The 26,741-nt window shown below is 48.7% G+C and overlaps 12 protein-coding genes across 12 annotated transcripts; 8 read left to right on the forward strand and 4 right to left on the reverse strand.

Annotated features, from left to right (window-relative positions):
- Positions 1-462: 462 nt before the first annotated feature.
- N7537_011103 (bifunctional anthranilate synthase/indole-3-glycerol-phosphate synthase) lies at positions 463-2,718 on the reverse strand (the record flags this gene model as incomplete). The annotated part of the gene is made up of 1 exon (XM_056902157.1): positions 463-2,718. One exon carries the CDS (start codon positions 2,716-2,718, stop codon positions 463-465), a length of 2,256 nt encoding a protein of 751 aa, XP_056747444.1.
- A 361-nt stretch (positions 2,719-3,079) lies between these two features.
- On the forward strand, positions 3,080-8,686 carry N7537_011104 (nucleoporin; the record flags this gene model as incomplete). The annotated part of the gene is made up of 4 exons (XM_056902158.1): positions 3,080-3,147; positions 3,204-4,140; positions 4,195-7,275; positions 7,328-8,686. 4 exons carry the CDS (start codon positions 3,080-3,082, stop codon positions 8,684-8,686), a joined length of 5,445 nt encoding a protein of 1,814 aa, XP_056747445.1.
- A 553-nt stretch (positions 8,687-9,239) lies between these two features.
- On the forward strand, positions 9,240-11,177 carry N7537_011105 (acyl--CoA ligase; the record flags this gene model as incomplete). The annotated part of the gene is made up of 4 exons (XM_056902159.1): positions 9,240-10,294; positions 10,391-10,676; positions 10,745-10,848; positions 10,949-11,177. The coding sequence occupies 4 exons, from the start codon at positions 9,240-9,242 to the stop codon at positions 11,175-11,177; spliced, it is 1,674 nt and encodes a 557-aa protein (XP_056747446.1).
- Positions 11,178-12,388: 1,211 nt separating this feature from the next.
- N7537_011106 (uncharacterized protein) lies at positions 12,389-12,895 on the forward strand (the record flags this gene model as incomplete). Its single annotated transcript, XM_056902160.1, has 1 exon — positions 12,389-12,895. One exon carries the CDS (start codon positions 12,389-12,391, stop codon positions 12,893-12,895), a length of 507 nt encoding a protein of 168 aa, XP_056747447.1.
- An 881-nt stretch (positions 12,896-13,776) lies between these two features.
- On the reverse strand, positions 13,777-13,956 carry N7537_011107 (uncharacterized protein; the record flags this gene model as incomplete). Its single annotated transcript, XM_056902161.1, has 1 exon — positions 13,777-13,956. The coding sequence occupies one exon, from the start codon at positions 13,954-13,956 to the stop codon at positions 13,777-13,779; it is 180 nt and encodes a 59-aa protein (XP_056747448.1).
- A 778-nt stretch (positions 13,957-14,734) lies between these two features.
- N7537_011108 (uncharacterized protein) lies at positions 14,735-15,167 on the forward strand (the record flags this gene model as incomplete). Its single annotated transcript, XM_056902162.1, has 2 exons — positions 14,735-14,892; positions 14,960-15,167. The coding sequence occupies 2 exons, from the start codon at positions 14,735-14,737 to the stop codon at positions 15,165-15,167; spliced, it is 366 nt and encodes a 121-aa protein (XP_056747449.1).
- Positions 15,168-15,369: 202 nt separating this feature from the next.
- On the forward strand, positions 15,370-16,456 carry N7537_011109 (uncharacterized protein; the record flags this gene model as incomplete). The annotated part of the gene is made up of 2 exons (XM_056902163.1): positions 15,370-15,522; positions 15,632-16,456. The coding sequence occupies 2 exons, from the start codon at positions 15,370-15,372 to the stop codon at positions 16,454-16,456; spliced, it is 978 nt and encodes a 325-aa protein (XP_056747450.1).
- A 770-nt stretch (positions 16,457-17,226) lies between these two features.
- Positions 17,227-18,454, reverse strand: gpaA (guanine nucleotide-binding protein subunit alpha gpaA; the record flags this gene model as incomplete). Its single annotated transcript, XM_056902164.1, has 4 exons — positions 17,227-17,270; positions 17,324-17,880; positions 17,938-18,280; positions 18,337-18,454. The coding sequence occupies 4 exons, from the start codon at positions 18,452-18,454 to the stop codon at positions 17,227-17,229; spliced, it is 1,062 nt and encodes a 353-aa protein (XP_056747451.1).
- Positions 18,455-20,652: 2,198 nt separating this feature from the next.
- Positions 20,653-21,595, forward strand: N7537_011111 (Smr domain-containing protein; the record flags this gene model as incomplete). Its single annotated transcript, XM_056902165.1, has 4 exons — positions 20,653-20,686; positions 20,739-20,839; positions 20,930-21,180; positions 21,256-21,595. The coding sequence occupies 4 exons, from the start codon at positions 20,653-20,655 to the stop codon at positions 21,593-21,595; spliced, it is 726 nt and encodes a 241-aa protein (XP_056747452.1).
- Positions 21,596-22,000: 405 nt separating this feature from the next.
- On the reverse strand, positions 22,001-23,195 carry N7537_011112 (FPP/GGPP synthase family protein; the record flags this gene model as incomplete). Its single annotated transcript, XM_056902166.1, has 2 exons — positions 22,001-22,751; positions 22,834-23,195. 2 exons carry the CDS (start codon positions 23,193-23,195, stop codon positions 22,001-22,003), a joined length of 1,113 nt encoding a protein of 370 aa, XP_056747453.1.
- Positions 23,196-24,013: 818 nt separating this feature from the next.
- On the forward strand, positions 24,014-24,931 carry N7537_011113 (cell division control protein 14; the record flags this gene model as incomplete). The annotated part of the gene is made up of 2 exons (XM_056902167.1): positions 24,014-24,257; positions 24,315-24,931. The coding sequence occupies 2 exons, from the start codon at positions 24,014-24,016 to the stop codon at positions 24,929-24,931; spliced, it is 861 nt and encodes a 286-aa protein (XP_056747454.1).
- Positions 24,932-25,634: 703 nt separating this feature from the next.
- On the forward strand, positions 25,635-26,679 carry N7537_011114 (class I SAM-dependent DNA methyltransferase; the record flags this gene model as incomplete). The annotated part of the gene is made up of 2 exons (XM_056902168.1): positions 25,635-25,736; positions 25,894-26,679. 2 exons carry the CDS (start codon positions 25,635-25,637, stop codon positions 26,677-26,679), a joined length of 888 nt encoding a protein of 295 aa, XP_056747455.1.
- Between the last annotated feature and the right edge of the window lie 62 nt (positions 26,680-26,741).

Here is a 26,741-nt window from a genome sequence, read left to right on the forward strand (position 1 = left end):
GAGACTGAGGCTCGTTTGACTTCTGCTGTCGATTGAGATCTCTTTCAGAAAGGGACAGAAGAACGTCGGAAATAAAATGCGTATAGTGCCAGAGGACAGCACTTCGAGGCAATACTGTGATATACTGCTTAGAGCTGCCAACTTAGTCTGCTTTTGTAACATTGATATGGAATGCACCGAGTATGATGATTTCTAGAGAGTGAAAGTGATGAGAAAGTAGGAAATAATGGTATTTTGAAAGAAATTTAAGATTGAGATCTACTTCAAGAAAGGACCAAAAATCATGCCTTGATATATCAAGTAAAGCCTATATCAAACAAGTGAAAGTAAAATGAATGTAGAAGAAACCCCGAATAATCTTGATTGCTATGGATATGCCGCATGATTATCGAATATGAAACCCCGAGATAGAATAAGAAAAGAAGTCGTCCTGAGTAGTGTAAGTGCACGTCCCTAGCCTGTTCATTGCCGAATGCTTTTAGCAGACTTCACAAAGGCTCGGATTTTCTCCAAATCCTGAGCACCGTTTGTTTCTACGCCAGAGCTGACATCCAATGCGACGACCTTTTGGCCCGACTCGCCCAGCTTTTTCACCGTGTCGACCACGTTGTCCGGGTTTAATCCTCCAGCCAGGATTACCCTCAATCCCTCGTCACTATCGAGGACCTTTTTGACACCGCTCTCCTCCAGAAGCTCGCCAGAGCCTCCGGCCCCAGAGTCCAGCAATGGAAGAGTGTGGTATGCTCTGCGAGCAATTCCAATGTCACCAGGGGCAAATTTGCGAATGACAGGAACTGAAATCAAACTAGACCACTCCAATGGCTCGGATCCATGCAGTTGCACGACATCGAGAGCCAGCTTTTGTTGTTGAGAAATGACATATGATAGCGGCTGATTCATGAACACGCCAACGAGTAAAGCACGAGAAGGGTGGCGCAAGATATTAGTAGAGTGATCGAACCATTCCAACGAGGTAGCGTTTGTCGACTGTTGCGATGTACCGGCCGGACGAGGGGTCGACTTGACCACCCGGGAAATCCCGAGGGCCACATCATCTGGGACAAGCCGTGAGCGGCCCTGGACCATGATTATGCCAATCAAATCTGCGCCAGCTTGAATAGCAGCCAGAGCTCCTTCTTCGGTACGAGTTCCACAGATCTTCACCAATGGAGAACTTGGTGATGCACCAGCAGAGTTTCGATTAGAACCGCCGAGAAGACGTGCCACAAAGGCAGAGGTATCAGGTGCCCTCATGAGAGCCTCTCCAACAAGAATGGCCTTAACACCTTCTTTCTTATAAGCCTCCACATCTTGGGGCCCCAAGATTCCGCTAAGGGCACACACAATTGTGCTCTCAGGGACTTGATCCATTAGGCGACTGGTAGTTCCGAGATCGACCTCGAAACTCGTCAGGTCTCGGTTGTTGACACCGATGACTTCAGAACCCAGGTCAACTGCAATCTTCATCTCTTCGGGGGTATTAACTTCGACCAGAGGCTCCATGCCGAGACTGCGCGAGTAATGGTACAGTCTAGTCAACAACTCAATGTCCAACATCTTCACAATCAGTAGAACTGTATCAGCTCCAGCCAAACGTGCCTCCAGGATCTGATACTCGTCAAAGACGAACTCCTTTCGGAGGACAGCGGGTCGGTTGGTAAGTCCCTCCAGGCTCTGACGAACAGCCCGCAGGTCATCTATGGTGCCCTTGAACCACTCCGGCTCTGTGAGGACAGAAATGACGCTGGCGCCAGCTTTGGCGTACTCCCGTGCTTGAGCAGGGGCACAAACGTCGGCCGAGATGATGCCCTTGGAGGGTGACGCACGCTTGATTTCCGCCATGAGCGAGAGAGGGTAGTCTGACTGTCTCAGGCGCTCAGGGAATGACAATTGAGGAGGCGCAATGTTCAGATCATATGCAGCTTGAAGAGCCTCTGGTCGCAGAGCCGGAATCTTCTTCTGCTCTTCAACAGCATTTTTGCGGTGGGCGTAGATCTTGTCCAAAATGGATAGCTTCTTTGCCGGTGCGGCAGCTGCTGCTCCCTGCTTGTTACCCCAGGTCCCAGCGGTGAGCTCCAAGAAGTTTCTGAACATCTTGCGGCCGTATTGCGTCAAAATACTCTCAGGGTGAAATTGAACACCTTCCACTGCGAACTCCTTGTGTCTAACACCCATAATGACATTCTTCCCACTGCCGTCCCCCAGCTCGACCCGCGAAGTCACTTCCAAGCAATCTGGGATAGTCGAGTGTGTTCCGGCGAGCGAATGGTACCGAGTGACCTCGAGCGAGGTTGGCAATCCCTGGTACACACCCTTGGAGTCATGCTTCAACTCCGAGGTCTTTCCGTGCAGAATCTCGCCGGTCACATCCACCTTACCACCAAACGAAGTGATCATACATTGCTGGCCCATGCACACACCAAATATCGGAATCTTTCCGCTGAAATATTGGATTGCGGCGCTACTGATTCCTGCATCGGTCTCGGGGTGGCCGGGGCCAGGACTGATAACCAGTTGAGTAGGTTTCTTTGCAACCAAGTCCTCAACAGTGACTTCGTCATTGCGGTAGACCGTGACAGTGGCACCTTCAAGGACAAGGTACTGGTAGATGTTCCAGGTAAATGAGTCGTAATTGTCGATCAAAATCACGTTGGATGCGCTGGCCAATTGGGCCGATTTCGTGGCATGGCGGGGGGAGTGGTCGACAAGGTCCGCCATAACCGCGGATTGTGGTAGGATATCGGGGGGGTTGAGAGAATATGATAATCGTTCTGCTATAAGCTTCGGAATCTCGAACAGTTTAAAACCAAATCAGATGTTTGCGAATTACCCAAGTTGGACGGAGGTGAGTCAACAGCACTTCGAGTTTCCAAGTTTCCACTCACCGCCCGGCAATAAGATCAGATAGGGCACATGATTGTTGACCCAGTCGCGGTGAATAATATTCTTTTGAAGCTCCCTCTCAATTCAAGAGCTCCCCACGCTCGCCATCTACCTTTTTCTTTGTTCTCCCGTCACCTCCCTGGTGTCGCCTCATTCCGCTCTTCCTTTCTGTCCTATGATGATCTAATTGCCCAACATGGCTCCCGTTCCGGAGGCCTATTTCCCGTCCCTGGACCAGTGCATCTCCGGGGACGTTCAACTCTTGTATGTTCACTCTTATCACCTGTCGCCATGGAAGGCAATATGCTGATATAAAGCAGATCCTGGAGAAGAGCTTTTCTCTACGCCATTGATCCTGAAAGCCATCCCGAAGACGGAGGCAATATCGATGTCTTCTTTTCACACTCCGAATCTATTCGCCTACTCTCTGACGGCCTAAAACCGTTCCCCTCCCCTTCCGCAAAATCAAAATCCGAATTCGAATCCAAAACCGCCGCAATCCATGTCGAGACCAATGGCCAAAGCTCTTTTGACCTGAAGGAGATCAAGGCCGACGCGCTATGGTTAAGCAAGCAAGCCGGAATCGACGAAATCGCCGCTCTTCGCATCGCTGTATTGGAATGGCAGAACCGTCCGGCAACGCGCCTCACACTCGGCTTTTCCAGCGAGGAAACAACCAGTCTACAGAGCGCGGCTGGGACTGAGAATCTTCGAGGCTCTCTAGCCGGTCCTAACTTCGCCAACCTATTGAACCAAACAGCTAGAAGCGACGGTGTTCAGTCATTTGAAAAAGAGGAGAAGAGGCGTTTGCGACTCCGCGAGGTGTACCTCTCCGAGGCAAGCCATGTAGTGAAGACACTCCGCAAGCTGCTTGCTCTGTCCCTGCACGATGGTACTTCAGCTGACTCGACCGTCCCCACCAGTTATGATCGCAAACTTGCTTTGCGCAAAATAGGGACCACAATTTTCCAAGACAAGTCGACTGGTGATGGATTGGACCGATTTCTTCAAGAATGCATCACCTCGATACGCAGTCGGTTAACGAGTTTGGAAGGAGACGGTGGCTGGCTCAGTGCCGCACAAAGCAGCGAGGAACTGGAGAACATCTGGAGAACAAGTCTCGTGGAGGAGATTGTTCATATCGTGCAACTCATGTTCCACCAGCTCCAAGCCTCAGTGGAATTTCCAACTGCAGACCTCCTGTTGTCCTGGCTCCAGCTCATGGCTGATTATAGCTTCTTTGAGACAATTCAAGTGGTAAGTGGCCGGTCGCCTACTTCGAGCTATCGGAATGCTAATGTTTTCTTATAGCCTTGTCAACAGCCTGTCGAAGTCTTGTTCCCCCTTCAGGCTTTCGTGTCACTTACCACATTGGCGTTTTTAAAACCCTCTCTCGCCATCTCTTCCATTCCGAATAAGACACACATGCAATCCTCGCCTCAGCCTTACTTCTGGTGCAAGGAGAAAATCTCTCAAATCAATGAGATCTTTCTTACTGCATGCGGCGATTTGAACACCGCGAGTCCGGCAGCCTTTTCATGGGGGCTGATCTTGTATACCATTCAAGAGCTGGCAGAAAACGAGAGAACCACCAGAGAGCATGATCTAAGCCATGATTCTGCTGTCTCCTACAACGAGCAGACACATAATGCAGGGTTATCTCGAGCATCCGAACAGTCACCATATGAAATATTGCTTGACTGCGCCAGAACTCCGCAAAGCACAGCTGAAGATGCTATTCCCATTCTTACCTCTGATACCCTCAAAGAATCGGCATTTAACACTGTTATCGCCCTGGCTAGTAAGACCGGGTCAATGTCAGCCGTTGACGATGGCCTAACAGCCCGATGGATCCGGTTGTCGCTTCTTGACCTTATCCGAGTTGCCATTATGTTCTTGGATTACTCCCCGGAAATCGTGGGGTCAGTCCTGGCTATCTTAAGTGATGATGACAACGAGCTGTCAAGAGATTCAAATTCTCTAGGGCCTGCTACCGATCCTAAGTCTCTATTCGCCAAGGATCGGAATCTGATGGACGGCATCTTTCGCGTTGCACGGTCCCGTTTCCCTTACGAAACCGCACCATTTCTACAGCTCTGTCGTGCTCTCGTCAGTGGGCACTCTTTGAACGAAGATGGCCTGCCGGCTATTCTCGAGGAGGTTGAGAACATGGAATCCTTTACACAGATTGTCTCGCCAACTTTCCAGGGTTATGCCACCATTCGAGAGGACGAGAATGCCGATTTTGTGTCCCTACTCCAACCCCTACCAATGTTTGAAACGCCATCCCAGAACCGTCTTTTCGAGAGAGAACCAAGCAATGCTATAATCGTCAGCGGTTCTTCTGAAATTCCACGGCTGACCGTTGGTCAAGTCATCTCCGATTCAAGACCCGCGGTCATCATGTGGGAGCATCGATACTCCTGCTTAAGCTTTTTAGGAAGCTGGCTTGAAGAATGGAGCGAGACCGGCGTCCACTCGCCTGGTTGGACTGACGACACCGCCACGGAAATCATTGCTCTCTTGACAGACTTGATAGCCCACTCTAAGACACAAAGTTCTGGCGATGCAAGCGGCAAAAGGATCCTAGAGATGGCTAGTGATGGGTTGTCTAAACAGGGTGACATAATTTCTGTGATCTTCGATATCTTTGAACGCAATTTGCAGACTGTCGGCACCCGAGGAGATTTAGGCCAGTCTTTGGATGCAACCATGGCATGCCTGCGCTTTATCAAAGCACTTCTAAAGATCCTGCCCAATCGAGTATGGCCGTTCCTTGGTCGCAGCAGTCTCATTGGGTCCGACGGCAAGGGTGGTGTCATGACGGCAATCGTTTCAGCAGTGGAAATTCCTTCTGGCGAGTATCCGTTCCTGCTGAGCTGTGTCGACCTCGTGGACGCTGTCATCAATGATGCGGCATCTCGAGCAGTGTTGCGAAAGAGCCCGGGCAGCGTGACAAGCAAATCATCCATTGCGTCTGATTGGAGCGCAGGTATTCCATCCCACGTCATGAGAACCATTATGTTGAACTTCACGCGCACAATGCTGGAGATTTTCAACAGCAGTGGAAATTGGAGGTTCAATCTACCAGAACAGCGACTCAAGATCAACTCGATGCTTGCCAATTCGTTTGAACGTGTTCTGTACTATGCCTTCGGAATCAATGACAGCCCAAAACTGGAAACCAAAGTTACCGGCGTCTTTTCTACATCTGCAGCGTACATTTTGGATATGCTGCGCCCTCGGTCAACCGCTGACCTGCCCTTCAATCCAATTCTTCGGTTGATCGCCGAGGGTCTCCAGACACCACCAACACTCCACCTCAGATATCTCACCCTCTTCGAGAACCAGGTCAAATCTACACTGCGGCTCTGCATCAAACTGGTGCAGGCAGCCCAACTAGCAGAACAACCTGGCTCGCTTCTGGAGGAACAATTGTTCAAGGCCAGCCCAGTTTTAGTCAAACTCTACGCGCTGCATGATGCGTACAGGCTGCCCGTTGTGTCACTTCTCGAGATTTTGATCTCCAGCGCCGCTTCAAATCCAGATAATGAACCCCCTTCCCTTGTTGGCCATCTTGGGGCAGAGTCGTCCTGTCTGTTTCTTGATGTACTGTCACAACTCGACAAGCCGATGTGTGATAGGCCTCTACTTCTTGCAGTATGGCAGCTACTATCGACATTTGTTAGCAAGCGCCAGCAATGGCTTGCAGTTTTCATCCTCACGGGATCATCCCCTCGCCAGACTCTAAAGAAGGAACCTACTTCTGATGGTCTTAGGATGAGGAGCGTTCCTTTCCTGAAAATGGCACTTGAGAAATTGTCTCACATTGACCAACAAGAGCCGCAAGTCGCCTTGGCGTTGCTCGAGTTTGTCTCTCGTGCCCAAGAAAATTGGCCATGGGCCACTTCCCATTTAAGCAAGCATCCTCAGTTTTTCACCAGCATAATTAACCACGTCTCCAAGCTGAGGATTTCTTCTCTGCCAGTGATGGACCAAATCCATGCCACTCGGATTGCAGCCGTTGTCGCGGATCTGTGTGCGGTCTACCTACACTCTGCAAAGGAGGTAGGCGACCGAAGCTTTATAAAAACCTTGATTCCATTGGTGTCGTGGTACGCCAAGGATGCAGTTGAAGTTTCGGCCTACAATTCCTCATTGCATGCCAACTTAAAGAAGAACTTTGAGATGCGGTACTCGGGCTGCAAGATCGTTGACTTCAAAAGAACTCCGCTTGAGGTTCGTAGTCTAGGACGAGATTACTACTACGACTTGAGTATGGGAGACAAGCTCCTGTCCTACGACTTTGCCTGGGCTGGTACCAAGAACCGTGGCTTTGCTGAGGAGTTTGAACGCGCCAACATCAATTTGTCTCTTGTCGAGGCGCAGGTGGTAAGTTTTCTTCCGTTCATCGCAAATGAGTTAATTTTCTAACCTGAAATAGAGCCTTCTCCATAGCTGGAAGTTCTTCGCTATCGAACACTGTGCCGATTTCATGCCCGATACCGAGGTCCGAAAGTCAATGGCACTGGTCGCTCAAAGTTGTTTGAAGGCCAATATTAGCAGTGGCCCCCCTGAAGCCATTTTCGAGCGAATCCAACAAGCGCGCGTTGATTTCGCCCAGGCACTTCTCCAACGGCTTGTTGAGGTACAAGCTCGAGGCGCCGAAGTCTTTCAGCTGCTCGAGATTACCTGGAAGACACTGCGATCCCGGCATCTAACATACGAAGAGGCTTTGATCAATGATGATACCGATTACTTCCGGTCCCTCCTGAACGTGCTCTTCCTTTCCCTTCAGTTCCACCTGGATAGCCCCTCTCGGAGTGCCCCCGAGGCGATCAACAAGAGGGCTGAGGTTTCTTCGGATCTAACTGTCATCGTGGAAGTCGTGAAAACAATAGTGGCCCAGGGCTTCAAATCCCTCACCACTTATCTCCATGACACGCCGGAAAAATGCGCACCGAAAGATTTCGCCATTATCATCGCTATTCTGCAGACATGCTTGCAAGTGAAGAACGCCGATCGCCTGTATGAGCATATCGTGTACCACATTGAGGAACACGACACCGCCCGTCATGCGACGACGCTCTTCTCCTGGGCCGACCAATTAGCCGTGGCAGGCGACCCTGTGTACGCAGAGCTCAGCGTCTCAATCCTGGTCAAGATGTCAACCCTGCCCATGCTCGCAGAACACCTTGCTGTTGAGGCTGTCTTGATGAAACTGACCACCTGCCGTCTTACCAACATTCTTTGCCAAAAGAAATCCTTCGGGCCCTTTGACCCTGTTTCCCGACTATACGCCATCTGGACTGGAGGATTCCTTCCTCTGTGCCTGAACATGCTCTACAGTGTCATGCGGACCGCGCCCGAGGTGGCCGCATTCCTCAACCAATTCGAATCCCGTCTGACCCGCGCGACAGAGGCATTCTCCAGCCACACCGCCGTTTCCTCCGTTCCGACATCCAAGTGGATCAGTCTCAGCATGGTCTCCGAGGCTTACTCGCTTGCGTTGATCTCGTTCATCCTGGACCGGTTCCGTGAGGCGGGTGCCAGTGCTGGGGTTGACGCACAGGCCATCCAAGATCTTAAATGGGATCGGGTACAGGTCAAGGAAGATATTGAGGAGCTCCTCAGTCGCCGCGCTGCTCTGCGTTCACGCATTGTGGCGACCAATGAAAAGGAGGTAGAGTGGTCCCGACAAAAGCCTGCCGACCCAACTTCCGGGGCCGAGAACCGACTGGAGGAGAAACTGGTCAGTGAGATGAAGGCAGCGGTTACGTGTTTAGGTGGGGAGGATTCATGAATATGCTCTTTATAGCCTTTGCTATTTTGTCTTTTTCTTTCTTTTTTTCATGTATTTTGGGTTGGCTGGGGTGTAGTAGATGAATCATTTTATGCATGGAGCTCAAGTTTCAAAAACAATTGTATTATTTCCAGTCTTTGTTCTTTTGGGTTGTTGCTTTTGGGATATGGCCTAGTTTATCACATCCAATATCCCATACCCCCGTCATCCATGGATGGAAAACACCTATTACGACCCAGTCCAAGACATTAACCACTTGTTAATAGCCTTTATGTATCTGCTCCGCACACTAGTTCCATGGCTGGTCTATTACCCCGTACAGTGTGAAGACCGAGGCTAGTCAAGTTCCCCGCAAAACCTACACATGCATATAACCGACAATGCGGGGAGATGCATTACGAACTATGCAGGAAACAGGGGAATTGTGCAAAATTGGACCATCCATAGATATCTATTCATTACTTATATGAAACCCTCGCCATCATATCCCCCCAGCCCCCTTTTCCCTCATATATCAATACCCATTGAACCATCGCCTATTATATCCCCCACCATGCCGTATAAATCCCGCTGGACAATCGACATCCCAGACACCCATCTAGCCTCTCTTCTCCTCAAATCCCCCACAGCCCCTCTCTCCAAAACCCACAAGAACTACCTCGAAGCAGCCCGCCCAGAAACCCACTACCTCACCACCCATGATCTCCGCCTCTGGAGCCAGCGGTTCGCCGCCGGCCTACGCAAATCCGGACTCCAACCCGGAGACCGCGTCCTCCTCTTCTCAGGCAACGACCTCTTCTTCCCCGTAGTCTTCCTGGGCGTGATAATGGCAGGCGGAATCTTCACGGGCGCAAACCCAACCTACGTAGCCCGCGAACTCGCCTACCAACTCCACGACAGCGGCGCCACCTACCTCCTCTGCGCGCGCAGCAGTCTAGAAACAGGTCTCGAAGCAGCCAAACAAGCCAATCTCCCCACAACCCGCATCTTCACCTACGACAGCTCCATCTACGACGGCGTCACAACCCCGCAAAACGGCTGCGCGTACTGGAGCGACCTCGTCGCTTCAGAAGAAGAAGGCCGCGCCTTCGTCTGGGACGAGCTGGATAATCCAACCCTCTCGTCGCGCACACTAGCGCTCAATTACTCAAGCGGGACAACGGGTCGTCCCAAGGGCGTTGAAATCTCGCACAAGAACTACGTTGCCAATATGCTCCAGTATTGTCACACGGCAAGTCTGCATCCGGATTACAAGGAGCGTCTGGAGCGCTCGCGCTGGTTATGTTTCTTGCCTATGTACCACGCGATGGCGCAGAATATCTTTATTGCGGCTGCGCTGTACCGTGCGACGCCGGTTTATCTCATGGCGAAGTTTGAGTTCGTCAAGATGTTGGAGTATACGCAGAAATTCCGGATTACGGATTTGATTCTCGTGCCGCCGGTTGTTGTTGCGTTGGCGAAGCATCCTGCTGTTAAGATGTATGATTTGAGTAGTGTTGAGTTAGTTGGAAGTGGTGCTGCACCGTTGGGGAGGGAGGTTTGTGAGGAAGTTGAGAGGTTGTGGCCTCCTGGGAAGATTAATATTAAACAGGGATGGGGGATGACTGAGTGAGTTTGTGTTTCTTCTTCTTCTTTTTTTTTTTTTTCTTTTTTTTTTTCCTGATCTATTTTGGTGGGAACTAAACTCATCTATACTTCATATAGGGCGACTTGTTCGGTTACGGGATGGGTTCCAACTGAAATTAGTACTTCTGCATCTGTCGGTGAGCTCAATGCCAATTGCGAGGCGAAGATTATGTTCGATGGATCAGAGGTGACAGAGCGGAATTGTCGTGGCGAGTTGTGGGTTCGGGCTCCGAATGTGATGAAGGGCTACTGGCGTAACGAGAAGGCCACGAAAGAGACCAAGACGACCGATGGTTGGCTTTTGACGGGGGATATTGCGTTCGTGGATGACAAGGGCAAACTCCATGTGGTGGATCGAATGAAGGTGGGTTTTTTTTTATATGTCTATATCTATATTTATATTTTGTTAAAGAACGAAACTAATGAGAACAGGAATTAATCAAAGTCAAAGGCAATCAGGTGGCACCCGCCGAGTTGGAGGCTCTTTTACTTGAACATCCGGCGATCTCAGATGTTGCAGTGATCGGAGTTGTCATGTAAGTTTTCATGTTTTTCTTTTTTTCTTTTTTTTTTTTTTTTTTTTTTTTTTTTTTTTTTTTTTTTTTTTTTTTTTTTGTCTTCTAAAACAAAAATTAGCAATAACGATGAGCGCCCTCGCGCATACGTGGTGCTTAGATCTGGCCAATTCGCCACTGCCAACGAGATCACGCATTTCTTGGACAACAAAGTCTCCGCGTTCAAGCGGATTACCGGCGGAGTTGTATTCCTCAATGAGATTCCGAAGAATCCATCAGGCAAGATCCTTCGCATGAAATTGCGCGAGCAGGCCAAAGAGGAGCTGAAGAATGTCACCGCCAAACTCTAGACTCTAAACTGTGTTGATATTACTTTTATATATTTGGAAGGGCTTGTTTATCGATAACCCCTGTCAATGGGTATAAATATATATCCATCTCGCGTCTTATTCGTACTCTCTGATTTGCCGGCCCAAGAAACCGGGCCAGGGTCATTCGATCCACTTTAGACATAAGGTGAGACCAAAGGGGTGGGCTAACTGGGGGGTAAAACGTAGGTGATTTAACTATTCACATAGTTTAGTGTATTAGTGTAGCCCACTATAATAGCCGAGTCAGACATGCTGCATTGTGATTCGATGTATGAAATAACTTAGCGCGGGGGACCCATGCAGGCGCCAGCTGAAAGTCAAAGACGATCTCGATGAGAGAAGTATGTACATACGGAGTACGGAGTACGGAGTACATACAACATAGTACATAGTACGTTTGTCATGATCGACAGCACATGAGGTTGTCTTCGGGCACATATCCTAAAGTTATTTGCTAAACTTTGAAACATTCCATGAGAGTCGAATATATCAATGAAACAAAGAAATGCTAAACGGTGGCGTGTAAAATGTAAGCTGAGTGGAGAAGGGCTGGCTGGCCTTAATTATCCACCTTTTTTTTTTTTTTTTTTTTTTTTTCTCCCCCTCTCAGTATGGAGTATGTTGTATACTGGCCAAGACTACGGAGGCAAAGACATCTTTTTTTTTTAGATCTTTCTTGTATTTTGTATTTGGTTTGAATTTTCGATCTATCAAGTCTGATTTGCCACTTCGAAAGTCAGAGATCCCGGTTGTCGGGCTCGGTATTTTTCTTGTTTTTTTGTTTTCTCACATGTACCACAGAAGCCCTATCTTGCAGATATATCCCGGTAGTTCAAGGATCACCTTCGATCATCAGGCCCTTCCCCACTCATAGCCTATTTAGGATATACTACTCCTGTAATATCCCATCTCTAGTTCTTATATATATAAACTAAAAAGCCCGCCCCCTGCACACCGTCCCACTAGTTCCTTTCACTCGCCTCTTGTCTCCTCCCCGCCAAGTCCGCTCATAATCCCGATTCAATACTCGTATCTTTGACTCGCTAAAACCCTGTTTCATCTGGCCTGGATTTACTTCCCCACACCCGCAGTCTTAAGTTGAGCTGTTTCCCCCTTCATTCTACAGGGGAGGCAGTTTCAACTTACCTTTCGCGAGTGGTGGACGCTATCCAACCACCCAAAACCAAGTCATGAACACCGCAGAACAAAGATACAACTATCTGTCTCGTGAACTCCTACAGTTGGCTACAGGGTTCTTTTTGCCCGTGACCACCCTGCTCAGCTTTTCTCTTCTCGGCCTCATCTTCATCCACCGATATATCAAATATCGTCGTCTGAGACAAACAAACATCATTCCTACATCTGATTTCAAACAAGAGCAGGACTTCTGGCTCCAGTCTATTATGGAAAAAGGAAATATCGTCTCATCGGCCTCGCGCCCTCCATCTGCTTGCGATATCCTGCAACCTTTATCGCATACAAGCTTCTTGCCAAGCAGTGGAGCCCTCGCTGCGCAGGCTAGAGAGCAGCAAAGTGAGAGATTGGCATTGGCAGAGAGTAGTCCTACATCTTCAAAGGCTTCTTCGTCTGGTGCGGCCGAGGAGGTGCAAAAACGCAATGAAACGATCCAGCAAATGTGCGAGGAGGATGATGAGGGAGTGCGGACTTGGAAGCGTGTTGTTGTGGAGTACAGCTAGTTGACCACCTGTTTTACAAGTTTATTCATTCCGTGCGTTTATCGGAATTGGTGATCTTTTTTTTCGTTTTTTTTTGTTTTTGTTTTTCTTTTTGCTGTGTCTCAGCCTGGGGTTATGTGATTCTGTTATCTCTTTTTTTTGTTGCCTTTTGTTATGCCTTTCTTTCTTATTCCTTCCCTTTATGTGTGTCTTCACTTTCACGAATAATGTCTTTCCCTAGAAACGCGTGGGCTTGGATCGTCTGTTTATCGCTTTGGGCGGCAGATACGTTTATCTTGCTAAGCATATGTCCAGCATATGAATATGACGAATATTGTGGTTATGATATATTGCAAGGATCAAACCGGCAATCATCTGCCGTTGTAGTTTGAAGAACATCTTCAAAATTCTTCGCTTTTGGTATTAACATTGAATTATACATGATCAAGGCTATAAATCACAAAGTAACGCCATGCTTCCATCACAAATGAGACCGTTTTGTCGAGACATGTCATCCCGCAAGCTCGACGCTTCTGCAGAAAACCTCATGTGGTCAAGTCTGATGATTAAGCTCTTATCCCGTTGGAGAAACCCGCATGGCCCTGCTGACCTCCTTTAAAATATACATCCGTAGAATCCTGGTCTAGCCTAGGTCTAGGCCGTGATGGAACCGACTCAAATATCGATAATACGCTCGATGAGGAACCACGAGAAAGCCCAAATGAACTATTCGGTGCGGCGTGACTTGTTTTCGGTATCAGGTAAAATAGTGCATTGTTGAAGTGTGGTGCTTGATGCAGTAATTCTTCGATTCTTCGTCCCTGGCGCATACCGTCTTGTCCGATGCGATCGGTGGGGGACCTAGAACGCATGAGCGACAGAAGATCTAAGTGGTGATTACATTACATGGCATACCATATGAGCGTATTCAAGAAAAGATTGATGGCATCAAGATGCAACTCGAGCTTCCGTCGATACTGGCTCAAAGACTCGCCTCGGAGATCCCACATGATTCGCCGCCATTGTGTTTTGACCTGAGTAGTGAATTGCTGAGAGTGCAGAAACTTGACTTTTTTGTCCATCGTGCAATACCAATGAAGGCGTGGTAACTGTTGCTTGGTATTTGTCTGTGGCGCTTTCGAGGTGCCCTAGGGTTTGGAGACACGAGCGAACCAAACACCTTAATTGTTGAACGGTAGCGTCATGGTCGAGAGTAGTGAACCTTCGGGATGAAATAACCAAAGAAGCTTTTTGTAACTGACTCAGAGAGCAATCCAAGCACTTTCAAGTTCTTGTAGATCCCGTGGTGCATTCTTTCGGCCTGTGGTTGCGGCAGTAAATAAACGATAGGTAATTTGGCTACAGAGAACAATGTCTCCAATGGAAAAGTCAGATGACATTGTAGCCTTCAAGTAATGTGGAAAAGAAGAAAAACAATAGCCAATGAATCGAATTGGAAACAGTTATATGAACCGGAAAGGTAATATAGTATAGGCAATCCAAGTATCAGATAGGGAGCTCAAGGCTTCTGGTACCTGTACCATGTATGGCTAACTGGAGATATTCCATAGAGTACAGCATAGAATATGAATACTATGTGTATATAAAATATTGCGTGGCGCAGTGGATGGCCACCTGCACTGCCCAATCAGAAAGACGGGGCTCATATCTGCATCCAATTATCGATCATCCAGTGTTTTCCCAATTATATTTCACGCTCTGTTTGTGACTCGAGGCATCCACCTATACATATATATATATGTACCTGCTATTTCTCCACACTTGTCATTCTATAGATCTTTCCCAATGTGTCTCATCCGTCCGACTTCCTCTACCGCAAGAAATCCTTTGATTCGAACTATGTCATCACTTACACCTAGGAATATTCTTCAAGGCACCTATTGGAAGTGTCGTATTCTCAACCTTGTCAAGGGAGGTAACATGCACATCTCTAATGTCTTCAAAGCCGAGGTTATTCCACATGAAAACTCTCAAAACACCTCTAAATCCCTCAAATCGTGCGTTATATCATGTAAATAATGTTTAGACCATAAGCTAGACCATAAACCTAACATTACCACATAGGGCTTTTATGGAAAGAGCTTTACCTAACGATACAGAACGTGAACTCCATGCTTACTGTCTTCCTGGTGTCGCTCCCACTCAGTACTTCCGGAAAATGTACGTGATCGACGACAGCACTGTCGCCTTAGAATACCTGGATACCACTCTTACAGAGTTGAAATACCAGCCTAATAATATGGACACCAGTTCAATTATTGTTGCCGTTTAGAGAGCAATGTTAACTAGCTGTGTCGTTCTCGGCAACTTTGAACATGTGAATAGGAAGTATGTGAAATGTAGTTAAAAGTCAAAGCGATCCACTTGTTCCCCACCCGTGGACCTGCAATGCTGAGTCATCTCGAAAACGCTCTACATCGATGCCACATCTTCAATCTACAAACAGCTCACTTTTCCGGTTCCCAGTCACAGCCATGGCCGTAACCGCATTCCCCACCGAGGGCTCTCCAGATCTCGCCCTTCTCAATGTTGCCCGCTTGTTCACCAGACTCGAGCACAATCTCCTCTCCCCGGGGACAGACCGGCGCACCTTCCAATCAGAATACCAGCGTATGCGCGTGAACAAGGTAAGCATTTACTCCGACCTCCCAATGCTTTACTTCAATGCTTTACTTCTAAAGGACATACTTTCAAGGAACAAGTACACCAGAACCTCGAATCTAACCAATGCCACAGAACGTTGAATATGCCCGCTCACTCCTCACCCAACTCGAGCGCTCCCTCCCACAAATCAAACCCCTCGACCGCAAGCACGAAGCACAATCCGAGATCACGCGCGACAAACAGCTCCTGAAGCGTATCCAGATCATTCTCGACGAAGAAGACGCCAAAGCCGAAACGAAGGAAGATGAAGACGAAGAGACCGACGACATCGATGACGAATGGAAGGAGCTGTTCTCCAAGCCCGTCACCGAGAAAGCTACATCACCCGTATCCGGACCCAAAGCCCAGCGGACACCGACACAATCATCCCATTCGCAACGAGAAGTAAAGGGAAGGAGCGAAGCGCATCAACCCATTACATCCGTAACGGAGACTACAATAACTCCAACACCCGTCCCCTCATCAACAAGCCCACCAGCGCTGCCAACCCTCCGAAATCGCCACACAACTCAACCCGCACCGCCGTCTACGGAAAAAGCAGCGGCGACAGGAAACAATACGAACAAGCTCTCTGAAACGGAAGCCGAACTGAGCACCCACAGAATGGAACAGGAAGATCTTACTAGCTCGCTCCTAACGCTCGCTTCGCAATTGAAATCCTCCTCGCAAAGCTTCCAGGCAACGCTGGAGGGAGAGAAGTCTGCTTTGGACCGCGCGGTGTCGGGTATCGATCGCACGAGTACCACGATGGAGGCGGCGGGAAAGAGGATGGGGATGTTGCGCAAGATGACCGAGGGGAAGGGGCTGTGGGGGCGGATGATGCTGTATGCGTGGATTTTCGGGTTATGGGTTGTTGCCATTCTGATTGTTTATGTTGGGCCAAAGTTGAGGTTTTGAGGGAGGCTGTCATATTATGCCGCCGCGTCTTCATACTTTCCGTCTATGGTAGTTGATTCTATCATTATGCGTCGATACCCATGTTTCACTCTGCGTAGATTAACTGTCTATAACGCTCTACAAAATCACAAGGCTATCGTCGGTATCTACAACTTGAGAGCATACGAATATAATACACATCGAGGGTATAGAAACAGTATGGAATTAAGAGTCAGAACCTTGAGAGTCAATCCTTGAACTCTGAAATAACCCAACGACCGACCTGGCATGACACATGAGAAAGAAACATTCAAATCCGCGGATCCTGCCATTTCCCCATGTCCAGTGCCCAAATGGACGCTCTTAGCTTCCAACGGACGCAAGACCAAGGAAAACGCTGGGGGAGGGAGACGATATGGTTACATACATAAACAAGAAATGGGGATGGGGGGAGAGAGAGATGATAGGATATCCAGCATTCAAATCAGAAGAGTAAAAAAAAAGTGAAAGGAGATAGGAAAAGAGAAAAAAAGAAGGGAGGGAAACACTCCTTGTTTTCTGTAGTGGATATCAGGAGTGACAAGAGAAAAACACAAAAACCGGCTAGAGATCGTGTCAATGGCGGGGGAAATTAGAACATGACCAAATGGAGAATAGAAAAAAAAGGAAACGCAAAAGAGAATCAACGCCGGGATCTTGAAACGAGGTTTTCTGACCGGTTCTGATCAGCCCCGGTTAATAAAGACATGCGATCTAGGTTCCACACACTTCGTCACCAAACGATAGATTCATTAGATCAAACCGCAGAGACGGAGGTTCTCTTGGATGATGATATCTGTGAAACGTTAGACAAGTGTTGCGTACAAAGGTTGGGGTGGCTAAGCTTACCGTTCACTGCTGCCATCACGAATCGAATCTGGGTGGTGTCAGTAGCACAGGTGAAGTGCGTGTAGATCTGCTTTTGCTCGGCCTGGTTCAGGGAAACGAATCGGTTGAGGATGTAGTCGCAAGCCGCGGCGTAGTCGGCACCGCCCTCGTAATCGGGGAAGTAATTCTTCATTGGGCTAACGGGGAGCTTCTCCTTGAAGCGATCGATCTTGTTGAGGAAGAGAATGATCGAGGTCTTGACGAACCAACGGGAGTTGCAGATAGAGTCGAATAGAGTCAAGGCTTCTTGCATACGGTTGACGGTCTCGTCTTCGAAGAGCAGCTGGTCGTACTCGGAGATGGCGACGAGGAACAGGATGGTGGTGACGTTCTCGAAGCAGTGAATCCACTTCTTGCGCTCGGATCGTTGACCACCGACGTCGAACATGCGGTATGTGAGGTCACCAATGATGAATGTGGTCTCGGTGATACCGGTAGTCTTGACACGGGAACGGAGGACATCCTGGTCGGTGGGGAGGTAGTCAGGCTGGGCAATGCGCTCAATGGAATCGAAGTAGCTAAGAGGAAACGGGTTAGTCACGTCACAATGCGACAGACGAACGGTCACTACTCACTATTTGGCAGAGTCGTTCAGCTGGTATTCGCGGGAGCGCTTGAAGCACTCCTGAACACCAGTATCGCGCCAAAGTTGGCCAATGGCGTTTCCAACCTCGGGGGGAATGCTGTCACCCTCGATCTGAGCGGGCTGCATGAAGATGGTCTGCACGTGGTACTCGTGGCGCGCATCCTCCAGGGGAAGTTCGAGCGACTCCATGGCCTCGAGAATGACCCGCATCGACTGGACGGTGTTGCTGTAGATGATTTCCTTGAATGATTCACGTTCGTCGCGGGAGTATCCACCCTCGTGGATGAGCTTCATCTGCTTCAAAATCGTAGACTTGCCCGACTCTCCGGCTCCTGTATCTCAAGTCAGCCATCGGCGCGTATTTCCATCAGGGGTCACCGGATCATACCGAGGAGCAGCATCTTGATCTCATTTCTTTGCATCATTTTGTCGCGCTTAAGCTGGTTCTCAATCTCCTCGTTCCGCGCCTTCCCCTCCTTATCCTCAGTACTCATTCCGCAACCCATCTTGACGGTATCAAGTCGCAATTAACGGTGTGAAAGTGGATGGGAAAAGGTTCTTCGTGGGGGGATATTCGGAAGTCTGTTACAGGGGCTGTCCAAGTCGGATCATCTGTCAGCAAGCTGGAATAATTTCATCCGAGGAAATATTGCATTAATGGGCCCGAGGGGGGTGTTGCATAGGTGGTACAAGCATCGCTGAACAGAGACAGACGGCGTTTCAGAATTGGTGTAAGCATCCCGATGCAAGGAGTCGGCACCGAATTTACCAGAGCAAGTAAACCAATTGACAAATCCAAGGGAAAAAAAAAGGGTACCCACCTGAACGTGCTTTTGCAGTGCAAAAACGAAGGACAAACCAGCAAAAAGGATAAAAATAAAAGAAATGAAAAGAAAGGAAGAATCAGAAGAATTCGAATAGAATCCAATCTGGCAAAGAAGAGAGAGGAGAGAGAGATACAACTCAAAGGTAAGGGGCAAGACTGAGGGGGAAATTGGGAAAGTTTCAGCAGAGAAAGGGGATACACCGATATTACCACATCGATTCACTAGACAATAGGTGATTAGGGGAACCGTCCGCTTACTGGATCCTGCGTATTGATTACACGAAATACCGAATACAGAACAATACCGCCCCGGCAGATGGTGTCAGCTGATTGGGCGGTGTGGGGACTTGGACAGGGGCCCATTCAGCCCCTTTTGCCTTTTTGCTATGGTATTGGCCGGTCTGTGGGTATTCTATCGGCATTGCATCGGTACAGATTCTAGTTTCAGGTATCTATATACAGATGCATGTATAGAACATTCTGATTCAGACAGTCAGCCCTTCATATGTATACTGCAGAATAGACCATACATGGTACTTCGATTGTATAAAGATGTCGGGGGACTCCTGGTGCCGTGCAGATCTTGTGGAGATGAAAACTAGTATATCAAATCGCAACGCGAATCACATGTGAAGATCCAATACTGGAAACAACAGCAACATTAGAGATAATTCTAGCTCCTCAAGGAGTATGGAAAGGGAACCCCTGACAAACCTCACCATGTACTGCGTACAACATCTACTATATCGTACAGTTTACTCCCCACATGGACGTTCCAGATAGTCTGACATCTGACCTGACCTCAGCAGCACCTCGTCTCAGATGATTTCAGTCTGAGGGAAACAAAGAAACAAAGCAAAATGCCAGTGCTCCTACCCAATCAGACTAGTCTACGCCTCATTAATGTGTCCATGTCCAGTTCTTTGAGACTGCTTTGAGACTTCCTTGAGCTACAATAGTACGGACAACCCGACAGGTCTCTGATGCAGTCTGCACATCCGTGGGTCCTCCGTTTTATACCCAGTGGAGCCCTATAGTACACCTAAGCGAGCGACTACTATGCGAGAATGGCGAGACACTGACTGTCGCACCTTCAATGTCAGTACTCAGTCCCTCTATTCCAGTGCTGGTAGATTCAACGAGTCTACCCCGTGTGTCAGATGATTGAAAAGGAGATTTGTCAGCACAGGGCAATGTCGACATCGGGGAAAAATGTGCAGGATAGCGGATTTCCTCTTTCCAATCGCGTCCCAAAGTTGTCTCCTGAAGTTTTACATTAAATGACCCACTGGCTAGTGCTTCTAGCCGATTTCTGCCGCCAATTTGTGTGAGATGATACTGGACTCCACTTATTGCCTCGTGGCAATGGAGACTATTGAAGTCCGCGGCTCTAGTTTGGCGTCTAAACGCGAGCCCTGAACTCTGAATCTGGTAGTCGAGAAGTTTCCCTGGTCCGAAGTCCCAAGCGGATGGTACTACTTATGTGTGATTACTAACTTAATCAAATACCCGTGGACACTTATTACAACTCCATACAAGGATAAATTACTTGAACCTCCAGGATTGGATAATTGTGACAAACTGCGTAGATCATTTCCAAGGGCTTATCCACACCCATCTAGCCCATTAGAATCGTGGATTTATGGCTAATATATCATGTAACATATTAGTATATTCATTCATATCTGCACACCTACTCCCGAGGTCTGTTCTAAACCACAATATGAATCCCAATGGGGCCAAAATCTTGGTTCCAACGATCGGGGGCAAACATAAACCTTGCAAGACCCAAGGAACTCGATCGATCTGATTTTTACGGGTATTCCCCACCTTAAGAAGGTACACACCCTGCCCTTTCCCCTTCTTATCACCGCAATCATGTCGCACGAAATGTCCCACATGGGCCCTCGGGGTATGTAATGCGTCAAATGTTCCATGGCCGTTACGATCGCTAACAAGATTAGCCTTCAACCACGACAACAGCACCGACGCCGAGGCGGAGTACGATCGGCTCCGCGACCTCGCGCGCCAGGAAGCCTCCAAGCGCGGACAATGTTTCAGCCGGGTATGCGACCACCTAATTCCAATCACTCGGTTACAATCGCAATCACAAGCGCTGTTCCAGTCATTCCAGCACCGCTAACAATCTCGCCAGTCGAAGGATGCCTACTCGAGCGGCGATGGCGCCGGCGCCAAGCAGCTCTCCGAGGAGGGAAAGGCACACGGCCGCAAGATGGAGGAGTATAACAGACAAGCGTCTGAGTTTATCTTCCGCGAGAACAATGCCAGCGGGCGCGTTGAGGCAGACACCATTGATCTGCACGGGCAGTTCGTTGAGGAGGCTGAGGAGATCCTGGAAGAGCGGATCAAGTATGCCAAGTCGCATGGGCAGAATCACCTCCATGTGTAAGTGGCAGAACAAATCGCTTCGAGAGTATTGCGCTCTGGGCTCAACCTGACTAACGCTGCTTCGCGCCATAGTATCGTCGGCAAGGGAAACCACTCCGTGAACCACGTCCAGAAAATCAAGCCGCGCGTCGAACAGGTGTGCCGTGAGTTGGGGCTGCAGTATGCCACTGAGGAGAACGCTGGTCGCATCTATGTGAACCTGACTGGTGGCGAGGCTGTTATGCCTCCCTCCTCTGGTCACCAGGGCAGCTCGCCTGGGTACCCTGGCCACCAACAAGGATACCAGCAGGGACACCAGCAGCAGCATGGACAGCAACAAGGACAACAGCCAGACGAGCTCGAGGAGCTTGCCAAGAAGGTTCTGCCCAAGGTTCTGCGCAAGCTCGAGAAGGCTTGCTGTGTGGTTATGTGAGCTTGTATTTTTGGTGTTTGGGATATATACATAGATGCAGAGCTGTGTTTGCGGACAGGTCTTGATTGTTTGATGTTGGTGACATTTTGCGCTTTTGGTTTCATTTCTAGATCATCTACCATCCACATAAGACATAAGACCCCGAGTTTGTTCAACCCCGACACAACTCATGATGGCAAGGATATGGTTATACCCTTACATGAACATGAACATTGTTCCCAATGGAACTACCATTTACCTTCATGCTGTTGAGTACATTGCACTTTGGGACCATATAATCATAAATCATATCATCGTGAACCCTCGTAGCTACATAGCCAACTTTGAAAACAAGATAACTGGAACTGGGTATATCCAATAAATACACGGCCTCCACAAAATTATACCAAACGAACAAATAAACAATTAGCACGCATTGGGATCCGACAACGTTGACTCCACAATCTTTTCCACAATAGCACGCACCATCTGCCCATCACCAGATCCATTGATCTTCGGCGTAGCATCAATCCTCTCGATTAATGCAAACGCCTGATCTCGCAGATCCGCAACAACCCGGCTGGTATGCGCAAAGCTGCCCGTATTCTTCATGTACTGCACGGCATAGCGCTTAACCTCCGCATCCTTGGTATTTTGCTTCAGGATATTAATCAACTGGCGATTGGATGGGTTCGAGCGAATACTGTGAATAATTGGGAAGGAGAATTTACCCTCGGTAAGATCCTCGCAGAATCCCTTATTTTCCGTGTACACCGTATTCGAGAGGTTGAGGTAATCGTCGCATATCTGGAAGATCAAGCCCATAACATTGACCAAGGCAACACAGTCCTTGCCTGTTGTACTCTCCGCCTGCATTAGTTTCACCGCGAGCCGGAAAAGCCCGCCCGTTTTGTTGCCGACCATTTCCAGGTACTCGTCCTCTGTCGGGCAGGTTAGCGTGTCGCGCCAGAAGAGATCCATTCCCTGGCCCCGGTGCAGGTTCAGCATCTCTTGTACGTAGATATCGATTGCGAGGGGGTTTTTGAGCTGCTGTAGTTCTTGCAATGCGAGGAAATACACGTAGTTTGCTGAGTTGATTGTCTGCGCTGTTCCGAAAATGTTGTGTGCGACGGGGATGCCGCGGCGGAGGACGGAGTTGTCTTCGACGTCATCGATTCTGGTGCCCACGCGGTCAGCATCAGGATATCGAGTGGGAGAGGAGGGAGGCGGTGTCTGTTTAGGTGGGGGTTCAAACTCACAACAGCGATGATGTATGCAGCATCGTTACAACCTTGGTGATGATCGCCAGGCTCGCCGGCGGGACCTGCAGCCAAGCGTTGAAGGCGTTGATCAGTTGTCGCCGAATATCTTTCCCTGGTTGCTCGTGCATGTAGTCGTATGGACCCATGAGGATCTTATCATTCTTCGATGACCATGTTCCATCCTTATACTTGGTGCCATCCACGCTGGACTTGTTGCGACGATGTCCGGTTCTCGTCGGCTCTTCATCTGTCACCGATAGGTTGCGTCGGTGGGAAGGGCTCCCGGTGGCATTTGTTGCATTAGCCGAGCTCGTCCGAGGAGGAACAGGACTTGGTGGTTGGAAGGGTGCTGAGCTCATGATTGTGGATAGGGAGATGGAGGGGTTCGATAGGCGGCAAAAAGACGTGCGGAGCTAGGAACCTCCGGAGTTTATGCGAGATGTATAGATGACATCAACAACACTTTCACAAGATATCTTCGTATGTGTACAATGATACTATATCATATTGTAGAAGGTAGCATTCAAGATATATGCTCCGTCCATAGTATAATAACCCTGGAGGTATGATGCCTGGACTCGAGGTACCGTGGTCTATGACTAATCGGAGTGTGGTCGGGTTGAGGCAGCTGACACCTGACACCTGACGCCTGACAGGGATGATATCGGATTGACAAATGAGATAAGTCAATTTGATTAGCAAAAGGGAATATGATGATATGATAGGTCATAAGGGGAGGTAGGGATTAATAAATGAATTGTTCAATAATTCCATGTCAGATATACTGTTCACTATAGCAACGGAGTAATATGTAGGGTGAAAAAGAGGTCAACATACGGTGTAGACTATATATATATATATATATTTAGGGCTCTACACTATAATTAACATTAAAGTCGAACCTGATTGACGCCAGGGGTCGATCTAAGGTCAAGCTAAGAGTTCTCTAATGTGATGAGTTCCTTGGTTATTGGCCAGTTGCCTGTGGCAACCGCCCTTTATTTACTACGAAACCTTGGAAGGGCCCAACTGACCTCATCCACCCAACCCGAACAACACACGGACAACACGGACCTACTCCACTTTCTTTTTTGACCTTTGGTTTAAAGAATGTTCACTGCTTTTCTTTTTTTTTTTGAGCGCTTGAATAGCTCACTTTTTCACATCTGATTTATCAATGGAGGCTCTATTAGCCCATTCGTTCGATTACCTCTGCTCATACGAGCCGAGCAAGATCCGCAAAGGATTACGCCAGGTCGAGGGACTACTAGCACAAATATGTCTGTCCAAACCTAAGCCCGTCTTGGACCGGAGATCACGCTCCCCTGATACCCAGCCCGTGCCAAAGACCTTGTCAGAGTTGCGAGATGATCCGGCCTTTCGGGAATTTTCCAAATTGCAGGAAAGCTTTCAATGGAACAGTATGTCTTTGAAATTTCTATCACAACTAGGGTCCGCGCGCTAATAACATGCTTCAGTTGCTATGCGCCTAGTATCCTGCCTCGAACACCTTCTAGGCCGAGGAAGCAACGGCACAAACGACATGCTGATCGTCTGCACACTGGATCTGATCCAAGGCGCCCTCCTCCTCCATCGCGGCTCGCGCACCCTCTTCGCCCGCGAAATTTATATGAACCTCCTCCTCGACCTCCTCGACCCTATCAACTGTCCAGCCGTGCAATCAGCAACCCTTCTCACACTCGTCACAGCCCTACTGGACTGCCCGTCAAACACACGCACATTCGAGGACCTAGATGGCCTCCTCACTGTCACATCACTCTTCAAGCAGCGCGCCACCTCCCGCGAAGTCAAACTCAAACTCGTCGAATTCCTCTACTTCTACCTGATGCCCGAGGCCATAACCCCGGCGCCGATGTCTCCCCCGCCAGGTCTGCAGCGCAGCCCGAGCAAACTTTCCTCTGCCCCCTTCTCGCGCAGTGCGCACTCCGCCGCGGCAAATGCTGCGAGTAAAACGAACCGCGATACCCGCACGACGGACGAGAAGCAGGCTCTTCTAGGAAGGTATCTCAATAACGTGGAGGACCTCGTAGAGGACCTGAAGGAGACGGCTCCTTTTGGAGCGACGGTTTACTGAATGACTTGACTAGCGATGATTGACTCACTCACTGTTCGATGACCAAATATGCGCGATGTCCGCTGCGATGATTTGGTGTTTTTTTCTTTTTTTTTTTCCCTCTCTCTCTCCACCTTTCTATCTTCGCTTCTCCTCACCTCTTTTCCTCTTCTTCTCGAGCGTTTGACTTATGTTCCGTCCGGTACGGCAATTATGCGATTCCCTGGACTGATGTCTTGCCCTCTTTTGGCCTGTCTTTTGAGCTCTCTTTATCTTTTATTCCAATCCTGGAACTTTGTCGACCTATCTAGTGTGTGCCCTCTCCCCGGGCTTTGTTACCTTATCGTTTTCCTTATGTCTCTTTAATGGTGACATGAATGTGTACGATTCTTCTCTGTGACTGAACCAACTGTCATATATCCCTGATGATCATCAAATTTCTTCGTAATGCTCCCAATGTAGGCTGTGGACTTGGTAGACTTGGTTTTACGGCTATCAACTTTATTTGTTATTCCCGGTGCGATATCTCTCTATGATCTAGACCAGCATTTATATAAATGAGTCATCGTTCCCGTATGAGTCACTGTAGCATGGACTGTTATATACTTCAAGTTCGAAGTTCAAAGTGGAGAAAAGTCTAGTATTAGCGTGGAACACGAGTTCTATATATCCCCGCAAACCCACCGAAATCCAGAGTCGTTCCACGGTACAATCACCTCCCAAAATGGCGCAGACAATCCAGGAATTGCTGGCTACAAAGCCTTCCGGACATTCACAACAAACACAATATGTCGACACGGTAGAAGCATATGATAAATGGGCCGAGGTAAGTGTCTATATTCCATTCCATATTTCTCATCCATCACATAGATCTTATCTATTGTAATCTATAACGCGTCACAATGTAACCAATATATGTCGTTCATATAACCATTCAAATCTACCCACCATTTATGCCTTATACCAAAACTAACACAAAACAGGTCTACGACACAGACGGAAACTTCCTCCAACGCCTCGACACAATCGAGATGCGCACTCTACTACCCCAATTCATCGACCGGGTAAACAAGCGCTTCCAACCAAGCCCACCAGAGACGGAGTCAGAGACCGAGACCAAGGCAATCCGCCCCAGCCTAGTAGATCTAGGCTGCGGTACTGGCCGCAACACAATCCAACTCCTCTCCGCGCTAAACACAGCCAACAAAGCCACCTCCTTCTCTGTAATCGGACTGGATGCCTCGCGCGGGATGTTAGATGTAGCGCGGACTGCGATACGCGAGTATGCGACGAAAAGCGCAATACAGATGGACGTTGAGTTTGGGATTTTTGACCTCCTTCAACCCGAGCTACCAAAGACACAACTTCCGTCTTCGTTGTGTGAACCGGGGGCTGTGGGTGTGATATCTACACTCGTGCTGGAACATATCCCGCTTGAGCGGTTTTTTGCCGCTGCTGCGGGGATTATGAGGTCCGGTGCGTATTTGCTTGTGACGAATATGCATGCTGAGATGGGAATGCGGAGTCAGGCGGGGTTTACGGATGAGAGGGGGGTTAAGGTTCGGCCTACGAGTTATTGTCATGCTATTCCTGATGTTTTGGATGCTGCTGTTCAGGCTGGGTTTGCGGTTGAGGAGATTGTTGGTGCGGGTACGGATGAGGTGGTTGTTAGGGGGGTTGATGAGGAATTGGGGAATGTTTTGGGGGCGAGGGCGAAGAAGTGGGTTGGAGTTAGGGTCTGGTTTGGGGTTTGTTTTGTTAAGAGGTAAACAGGAGAGATATTACTTTTTCATCTAAATAATGAGTCCACATCCAACGCCATGGTTTGTTA

The sequence above is a fragment of the Penicillium hordei genome (genome assembly GCF_028827395.1).
Source record: "Penicillium hordei strain IBT 12815 chromosome Unknown utg000006l_segment0_segment0, whole genome shotgun sequence".
NCBI classification, from domain to species: Eukaryota; Fungi; Ascomycota; class Eurotiomycetes; order Eurotiales; family Aspergillaceae; genus Penicillium; species Penicillium hordei.